We start from the raw sequence: 10,000 nt of genomic DNA, 5'->3' as shown, positions 1-10,000 counted from the left end.
GTTGTCTGGGGTGGGTGAGACACGTGGAGGAAGTTTAAATAGTGTTGTCTGGGGTGGGTGAGACACGTGGAGGAAGTTTAAATAGTGTTGTCTGGGGTGGGTGAGACACGTGGAGGAAGTTTAAATAGTGTTGTCTGGGGTGGGTGAGACACGTGGAGGAAGTTTAAATAGTGTTGTCTGGGGTGGGTGAGACACGTGGAGGAAGTTTAAATAGTGTTGTCTGGGGTGGGTGAGACACGTGGAGGAAGTTTAAATAGTGTTGTCTGGGGTGGGTGAGACACGTGGAGGAAGTTTAAATAGTGTTGTCTGGGGTGGGTGAGACACGTGGAGGAAGTTTAAATAGTGTTGTCTGGGGTGGGTGAGACACGTGGAGGAAGTTTAAATAGTGTTGTCTGGGTGGGGTGAGACACGTGGAGGAAGTTTAAATAGTGTTGTCTGGGGTGGGTGAGACACGTGGAGGAAGTTTAAATAGTGTTGTCTGGGGTGGGTGAGACACGTGGAGGAAGTTTAAATAGTGTTGTCTGGGGTGGGTGAGACACGTGGAGGAAGTTTAAATAGTGTTGTCTGGGGTGGGTGAGACACGTGGAGGAAGTTTAAATAGTGTTGTCTGGGGTGGGTGAGACACGTGGAGGAAGTTTAAATAGTGTTGTCTGGGGTGGGTGAGACACGTGGAGGAAGTTTAAATAGTGTTGTCTGGGGTGGGTGAGACACGTGGAGGAAGTTTAAATAGTGTTGTCTGGGGTGGGTGAGACACGTGGAGGAAGTTTAAATAGTGTTGTCTGGGGTGGGTGAGACACGTGGAGGAAGTTTAAATAGTGTTGTCTGGGGTGGGTGAGACACGTGGAGGAAGTTTAAATAGTGTTGTCTGGGGTGGGTGAGACACGTGGAGGAAGTTTAAATAGTGTTGTCTGGGTAGGGTGAGACACGTGGAGGAAGTTTAAATAGTGTTGTCTGGGGTGGGTGAGACACGTGGAGGAAGTTTAAATAGTGTTGTCTGGGGTGGGTGAGACACGTGGAGGAAGTTTAAATAGTGTTGTCTGGGGTGGGTGAGACACGTGGAGGAAGTTTAAATAGTGTTGTCTGGGGTGGGTGAGACACGTGGAGGAAGTTTAAATAGTGTTGTCTGGGGTGGGTGAGACACGTGGAGGAAGTTTAAATAGTGTTGTCTGGGGTGGGTGAGACACGTGGAGGAAGTTTAAATAGTGTTGTCTGGGGTGGGTGAGACACGTGGAGGAAGTTTAAATAGTGTTGTCTGGGGTGGGTGAGACACGTGGAGGAAGTTTAAATAGTGTTGTCTGGGGTGGGTGAGACACGTGGAGGAAGTTTAAATAGTGTTGTCTGGGGTGGGTGAGACACGTGGAGGAAGTTTAAATAGTGTTGTCTGGGGTGGGTGAGACACGTGGAGGAAGTTTAAATAGTGTTGTCTGGGGTGGGTGAGACACGTGGAGGAAGTTTAAATAGTGTTGTCTGGGGTGGGTGAGACACGTGGAGGAAGTTTAAATAGTGTTGTCTGGGGTGGGTGAGACACGTGGAGGAAGTTTAAATAGTGTTGTCTGGGGTGGGTGAGACACGTGGAGGAAGTTTAAATAGTGTTGTCTGGGGTGGGTGAGACACGTGGAGGAAGTTTAAATAGTGTTGTCTGGGGTGGGTGAGACACGTGGAGGAAGTTTAAATAGTGTTGTCTGGGGTGGGTGAGACACGTGGAGGAAGTTTAAATAGTGTTGTCTGGGGTGGGTGAGACACGTGGAGGAAGTTTAAATAGTGTTGTCTGGGGTGGGTGAGACACGTGGAGGAAGTTTAAATAGTGTTGTCTGGGGTGGGTGAGACACGTGGAGGAAGTTTAAATAGTGTTGTCTGGGGTGGGTGAGACACGTGGAGGAAGTTTAAATAGTGTTGTCTGGGGTGGGTGAGACACGTGGAGGAAGTTTAAATAGTGTTGTCTGGGGTGGGTGAGACACGTGGAGGAAGTTTAAATAGTGTTGTCTGGGGTGGGTGAGACACGTGGAGGAAGTTTAAATAGTGTTGTCTGGGGTGGGTGAGACACGTGGAGGAAGTTTAAATAGTGTTGTCTGGGGTGGGTGAGACACGTGGAGGAAGTTTAAATAGTGTTGTCTGGGGTGGGTGAGACACGTGGAGGAAGTTTAAATAGTGTTGTCTGGGGTGGGTGAGACACGTGGAGGAAGTTTAAATAGTGTTGTCTGGGGTGGGTGAGACACGTGGAGGAAGTTTAAATAGTGTTGTCTGGGGTGGGTGAGACACGTGGAGGAAGTTTAAATAGTGTTGTCTGGGGTGGGTGAGACACGTGGAAGAAGTTTAAATAGTGTTGTCTGGGGTGGGTGAGACACGTGGAGGAAGTTTAAATAGTGTTGTCTGGGGTGGGTGAGACACGTGGAGGAAGTTTAAATAGTGTTGTCTGGGGTGGGTGAGACACGTGGAGGAAGTTTAAATAGTGTTGTCTGGGGTGGGTGAGACACGTGGAGGAAGTTTAAATAGTGTTGTCTGGGGTGGGTGAGACACGTGGGGAAGTTTAAATAGTGTTGTCTGGGGTGGGTGAGACACGTGGAGGAAGTTTAAATAGTGTTGTCTGGGGTGGGTGAGACACGTGGAGGAAGTTTAAATAGTGTTGTCTGGGGTGGGTGAGACACGTGGAGGAAGTTTAAATAGTGTTGTCTGGGGTGGGTGAGACACGTGGAGGAAGTTTAAATAGTGTTGTCTGGGGAGGGTGAGACACGTGGAGGAAGTTTAAATAGTGTTGTCTGGGGTGGGTGAGACACGTGGAGGAAGTTTAAATAGTGTTGTCTGGGGTGGGTGAGACACGTGGGGGAAGTTTAAATAGTGTTGTCTGGGTAGGTGATACAGAGGGGGAAGTTTAAATAGTGTTGTCTGGGGTGGGTGAGACACGTGGAGGAAGTTTAAATAGTGTTGTCTGGGTAGGTGATACAGAGGGGGAAGTTTAAATAGTGTTGTCTGGGGTGGGTGAGACACGTGGAGGAAGTTTAAATAGTGTTGTCTGGGGTGGGTGAGACACGTGGAGGAAGTTTAAATAGTGTTGTCTGGGGTGGGTGAGACACGTGGAGGAAGTTTAAATAGTGTTGTCTGGGGTGGGTGAGACACGTGGGGGAAGTTTAAATAGTGTTGTCTGGGGTGGGTGAGACACGTGGAGGAAGTTTAAATAGTGTTGTCTGGGGTGGGTGAGACACGTGGGGGAAGTTTAAATAGTGTTGTCTGGGGTGTGTGAGACACGTGGAGGAAGTTTAAATAGTGTTGTCTGGGGTGGGTGAGACACGTGGAGGAAGTTTAAATAGTGTTGTCTGGGGTGGGTGAGACACGTGGAGGAAGTTTAAATAGTGTTGTCTGGGGTGGGTGAGACACGTGGAGGAAGTTTAAATAGTGTTGTCTGGGTAGGGTGAGACACGTGGAGGAAGTTTAAATAGTGTTGTCTGGGGTGGGTGAGACACGTGGAGGAAGTTTAAATAGTGTTGTCTGGGGTGGGTGAGACACGTGGAGGAAGTTTAAATAGTGTTGTCTGGGGTGGGTGAGACACGTGGAGGAAGTTTAAATAGTGTTGTCTGGGGTGGGTGAGACACGTGGAGGAAGTTTAAATAGTGTTGTCTGGGGTGGGTGAGACACGTGGAGGAAGTTTAAATAGTGTTGTCTGGGGTGGGTGAGACACGTGGAGGAAGTTTAAATAGTGTTGTCTGGGTAGGGTGAGACACGTGGAGGAAGTTTAAATAGTGTTGTCTGGGGTGGGTGAGACACGTGGAGGAAGTTTAAATAGTGTTGTCTGGGGTGGGTGAGACACGTGGAGGAAGTTTAAATAGTGTTGTCTGGGGTGGGTGAGACACGTGGAGGAAGTTTAAATAGTGTTGTCTGGGGTGGGTGAGACACGTGGAGGAAGTTTAAATAGTGTTGTCTGGGGTGGGTGAGACACGTGGAGGAAGTTTAAATAGTGTTGTCTGGGGTGGGTGAGACACGTGGAGGAAGTTTAAATAGTGTTGTCTGGGGTGGGTGAGACACGTGGAGGAAGTTTAAATAGTGTTGTCTGGGGTGGGTGAGACACGTGGAGGAAGTTTAAATAGTGTTGTCTGGGTAGGGTGAGACACGTGGGGGAAGTTTAAATAGTGTTGTCTGGGGTGGGTGAGACACGTGGAGGAAGTTTAAATAGTGTTGTCTGGGGTGGGTGAGACACGTGGAGGAAGTTTAAATAGTGTTGTCTGGGGTGGGTGAGACACGTGGAGGAAGTTTAAATAGTGTTGTCTGGGGTGGGTGAGACACGTGGGGGAAGTTTAAATAGTGTTGTCTGGGTAGGTGATACAGAGGGGGAAGTTTAAATAGTGTTGTCTGGGGTGGGTGAGACACGTGGAGGAAGTTTAAATAGTGTTGTCTGGGTAGGTGATACAGAGGGGGAAGTTTAAATAGTGTTGTCTGGGGTGGGTGAGACACGTGGAGGAAGTTTAAATAGTGTTGTCTGGGGTGGGTGAGACACGTGGAGGAAGTTTAAATAGTGTTGTCTGGGGTGGGTGAGACACGTGGAGGAAGTTTAAATAGTGTTGTCTGGGGTGGGTGAGACACGTGGGGGAAGTTTAAATAGTGTTGTCTGGGGTGGGTGAGACACGTGGAGGAAGTTTAAATAGTGTTGTCTGGGGTGGGTGAGACACGTGGGGGAAGTTTAAATAGTGTTGTCTGGGGTGTGTGAGACACGTGGAGGAAGTTTAAATAGTGTTGTCTGGGGTGGGTGAGACACGTGGAGGAAGTTTAAATAGTGTTCTCTGGGGTGGGTGAGACACGTGGAGGAAGTTTAAATAGTGTTGTCTGGGGTGGGTGAGACACGTGGAGGAAGTTTAAATAGTGTTGTCTGGGTAGGGTGAGACACGTGGAGGAAGTTTAAATAGTGTTGTCTGGGGTGGGTGAGACACGTGGAGGAAGTTTAAATAGTGTTGTCTGGGGTGGGTGAGACACGTGGAGGAAGTTTAAATAGTGTTGTCTGGGGTGGGTGAGACACGTGGAGGAAGTTTAAATAGTGTTGTCTGGGGTGGGTGAGACACGTGGAGGAAGTTTAAATAGTGTTGTCTGGGGTGGGTGAGACACGTGGGGGAAGTTTAAATAGTGTTGTCTGGGGTGGGTGAGACACGTGGAGGAAGTTTAAATAGTGTTGTCTGGGGTGGGTGAGACACGTGGAGGAAGTTTAAATAGTGTTGTCTGGGGTGGGTGAGACACGTGGAGGAAGTTTAAATAGTGTTGTCTGGGGTGGGTGAGACACGTGGAGGAAGTTTAAATAGTGTTGTCTGGGGTGGGTGAGACACGTGGAGGAAGTTTAAATAGTGTTGTCTGGGGTGGGTGAGACACGTGGAGGAAGTTTAAATAGTGTTGTCTGGGTAGGGTGAGACACGTGGAGGAAGTTTAAATAGTGTTGTCTGGGGTGGGTGAGACACGTGGAGGAAGTTTAAATAGTGTTGTCTGGGTGGGGTGAGACACGTGGAGGAAGTTTAAATAGTGTTGTCTGGGGTGGGTGAGACACGTGGAGGAAGTTTAAATAGTGTTGTCTGGGGTGGGTGAGACACGTGGGGGAAGTTTAAATAGTGTTGTCTGGGGTGGGTGAGACACGTGGAGGAAGTTTAAATAGTGTTGTCTGGGGTGGTGATACAGGTAGGGGAAGTTTAAATAGTGTTGTCTGGGGTGGGTGAGACACGTGGGGAAGTTTAAATAGTGTTGTCTGGGGTGGGTGAGACACGTGGAGGAAGTTTAAATAGTGTTGTCTGGGGTGGGTGAGACACGTGGAGGAAGTTTAAATAGTGTTGTCTGGGGTGGGTGAGACACGTGGAGGAAGTTTAAATAGTGTTGTCTGGGGTGGGTGAGACACGTGGAGGAAGTTTAAATAGTGTTGTCTGGGGTGGGTGAGACACGTGGGGGAAGTTTAAATAGTGTTGTCTGGGGTGGGTGAGACACGTGGAGGAAGTTTAAATAGTGTTGTCTGGGGTGGGTGAGACACGTGGAGGAAGTTTAAATAGTGTTGTCTGGGGTGGGTGAGACACGTGGAGGAAGTTTAAATAGTGTTGTCTGGGGTGGGTGAGACACGTGGAGGAAGTTTAAATAGTGTTGTCTGGGGTGGGTGAGACACGTGGAGGAAGTTTAAATAGTGTTGTCTGGGGTGGGTGAGACACGTGGAGGAAGTTTAAATAGTGTTGTCTGGGGTGGGTGAGACACGTGGAGGAAGTTTAAATAGTGTTGTCTGGGGTGGGTGAGACACGTGGGGGAAGTTTAAATAGTGTTGTCTGGGGTGGGTGAGACACGTGGAGGAAGTTTAAATAGTGTTGTCTGGGGTGGGTGAGACACGTGGAGGAAGTTTAAATAGTGTTGTCTGGGGTGGGTGAGACACGTGGAGGAAGTTTAAATAGTGTTGTCTGGGGTGGGTGAGACACGTGGAGGAAGTTTAAATAGTGTTGTCTGGGGTGGGTGAGACACGTGGAGGAAGTTTAAATAGTGTTGTCTGGGGTGGGTGAGACACGTGGAGGAAGTTTAAATAGTGTTGTCTGGGGTGGGTGAGACACGTGGAGGAAGTTTAAATAGTGTTGTCTGGGTAGGTGAGACACGTGGAGGAAGTTTAAATAGTGTTGTCTGGGGTGGGTGAGACACGTGGAGGAAGTTTAAATAGTGTTGTCTGGGGTGGGTGAGACACGTGGAGGAAGTTTAAATAGTGTTGTCTGGGGTGGGTGAGACACGTGGAGGAAGTTTAAATAGTGTTGTCTGGGGTGGGTGAGACACGTGGAGGAAGTTTAAATAGTGTTGTCTGGGTAGGGTGAGACACGTGGAGGAAGTTTAAATAGTGTTGTCTGGGTAGGGTGAGACACGTGGAGGAAGTTTAAATAGTGTTGTCTGGGGTGGGTGAGACACGTGGAGGAAGTTTAAATAGTGTTGTCTGGGGTGGGTGAGACACGTGGAGGAAGTTTAAATAGTGTTGTCTGGGGTGGGTGAGACACGTGGAGGAAGTTTAAATAGTGTTGTCTGGGGTGGGTGAGACACGTGGAGGAAGTTTAAATAGTGTTGTCTGGGGTGGGTGAGACACGTGGAGGAAGTTTAAATAGTGTTGTCTGGGGTGGGTGAGACACGTGGGGGAAGTTTAAATAGTGTTGTCTGGGGTGGGTGAGACACGTGGAGGAAGTTTAAATAGTGTTGTCTGGGGTGGGTGAGACACGTGGAGGAAGTTTAAATAGTGTTGTCTGGGGTGGGTGAGACAGGTCGTCCCCAGCGACCCCCGTGACCCCTGTGACCCCCACGACCCCCGTGACCCCCGTGACCCCCGTGACCCCCACCGGTATCTCCACAGGAGGTCCTTTTCCTGCTCCGTGATGTCCGAGAGAGGGTCACGGTTACAGATCCCCTTGATCTGCTCGCGGTCCGAGTCGGGCAACTCACAGTCCCTGGGCCACCGTCCTCCACTAGCCTGCAACAACAACAACCACCACCACAACCACAGTCACCACCACCACCAACAACAACACAACTACAGCCACCACCACCACCACAACCACAGTCACCATCACAACCACAGTCACCACCACAACCACAGTCCCTGGGCCACCGTCCTCCACTAGCCTGCAACAACAACAACCACCACCACAACCACAGCCACCACCACCACCAACAACAACACAACTACAGCCACCACCACCACCACAACCACAGTCACCATCACAACCACAGTCACCACCACAACCACAGTCCCTGGGCCACCGTCCTCCACTAGCCTGCACCAACAACAACAACAATCACCACCATAACCACCACCACCACAGTCACCACCACCACCACCACAGTCACCACAACCACAGTCACCACCAACACCACCACCACAGTCACCATCACAACCACAGTCACCATCACAACCACAGTCCCTGGGCCACCGTCCTCCACTAGCCTGCAACAACAACAACAACCACCAACAACACAACCACAGTCACCACCACCACCACAACCACAGTCACCACCACCACAACCGCAGTCACCATCACAACCACAACCACCACCACCACCAACAACACCACCACCACAGTCACCACCAACACCACAACCACCACCACCATAACCACAGTCACCACCAACACCACAACCACAGTCACCACCACCACCACAACCACCACTACCATAACCACAGTCACCACCAACACCACAACCACAGTCACCACCACCACGACAACCACCACCACCACCATAACCACCACCACCATAACCATAGTCACCACCAACACCACAACCACCGTCCTCCACTAGCCTGCAACAACAACAACAACCACAGTCACCACAACCACCACAGTCACCACAACAACCACAGTCACCACAAACACCACAACCACCGTCCTCCACTAGCCTGCAACAACAACAACCACCACCACCACAACCATAACCACCACCACAGTCACCACCACAACCACCACAACCACAGTCACCAGCAACACCACCAACACCACAACCACAGTCACCACCAACACCACCACCACAACCACAGTCACCATCATAACCACAGTCACCACCACAACCACAGTCCCTGGGCCACCGTCCTCCACTAGCCTGCAACAACAACTACCACCACCACCACCACCAACAACACAACCACAGTCACCACCAACACCACCACCACAACCACAGTCACCAGCACCACCACCAACACCACAACCACAGTCACCACCAACACCACAACCACCGTCCTTCCACTAGCCTGCAACAACAACCACCACCACCACAACCACAGTCACCACCACAACCACCACAACCACAGTCACCATCACAACCACAGTCACCACCAACACCACAACCACAGTCACCATCACAACCACAACCACCACAGTCACCACCAACACCACAACCACCGTCCTCCACTAGCCTGCAACAACAACAACCACCACAGTCACCACCACAGTCACCACCACAACCACAGTCCACCAACACCACAACCACAGTCACCATCACAACCACAACCACCACCAACACCACAACTACCGTCCTCCACTAGCCTACAACAACCACCACCACCACCACAACCACAGTCACCACAACCACCACAACAGTCACAACCACAACCACAGTCACCACCAACACCACAACCACCACAACCACAGTCACCACCACCACAACCACAACCACCACCAACACCACAACCACCGTCCTCCACTAGCCTGCAACAACAACCACCACCACCACCACAACCATCACCACCATCACCACAACCACAGTCACCACCAGCACCACAACCACAACCACAGTCACCACCACCACCACAACCACAGTCACCACCAACACCACAACCACCACAACCACAGTCACCACAAACACCACAACCACCGTCCTCCACTAGCCTGCAACAACAACAACCACCACCACCACAACCATAACCACCACCACAGTCACCACCACAACCACCACAACCACAGTCACCAGCAACACCACCAACACCACAACCACAGTCACCACCAACACCACCACCACAACCACAGTCACCATCATAACCACAGTCACCACCACAACCACAGTCCCTGGGCCACCGTCCTCCACTAGCCTGCAACAACAACTACCACCACCACCAACAACACAACCACAGTCACCACCAACACCACCACCACAACCACAGTCACCAGCACCACCACCAACACCACAACCACCGTCCTTCCACTAGCCTGCAACAACAACCACCACCACCACAACCACAGTCACCACCACAACCACCACAACCACAGTCACCATCACAACCACAGTCACCACCAACACCACAACCACAGTCACCATCACAACCACAACCACCACAGTCACCACCAACACCACAACCACCGTCCTCCACTAGCCTGCAACAACAACAACCACCACAGTCACCACCACAGTCACCACCACAACCACAGTCCACCAACACCACAACCACAGTCACCATCACAACCACAACCACCACCAACACCACAACTACCGTCCTCCACTAGCCTACAACAACCACCACCACCACAACCACAGTCACCAC

The 10,000-nt window shown here is 50.7% G+C and overlaps 1 protein-coding gene across 1 annotated transcript in view; it reads right to left on the bottom strand.

The window, feature by feature from the left end:
• The window catches only part of PIK3CA (phosphatidylinositol-4,5-bisphosphate 3-kinase catalytic subunit alpha), a 183,852-nt gene that overhangs the window by 110,334 nt on the left and 63,518 nt on the right, over nt 1–10,000 (bottom strand). Inside the window, exon 9 of the mRNA XM_076058449.1 lies at nt 7,311–7,441. Coding sequence (XP_075914564.1) covers nt 7,311–7,441 — 131 coding nt within the window. The remainder of the gene's footprint in view (nt 1–7,310; nt 7,442–10,000) is intronic.

Source organism: Petromyzon marinus (assembly GCF_048934315.1).
Source record: "Petromyzon marinus isolate PM22_M1 ecotype Great Lakes invasive population chromosome 75 unlocalized genomic scaffold, UKy_Petmar_22M1.pri1.0 chr75_unloc.1, whole genome shotgun sequence".
In the NCBI taxonomy this organism is placed as follows: Eukaryota; Metazoa; Chordata; class Hyperoartia; order Petromyzontiformes; family Petromyzontidae; genus Petromyzon; species Petromyzon marinus.
The sequence above is the reverse complement of the archived record's forward strand: the minus strand, read 5'-3'. Positions and strand labels throughout refer to the sequence as shown.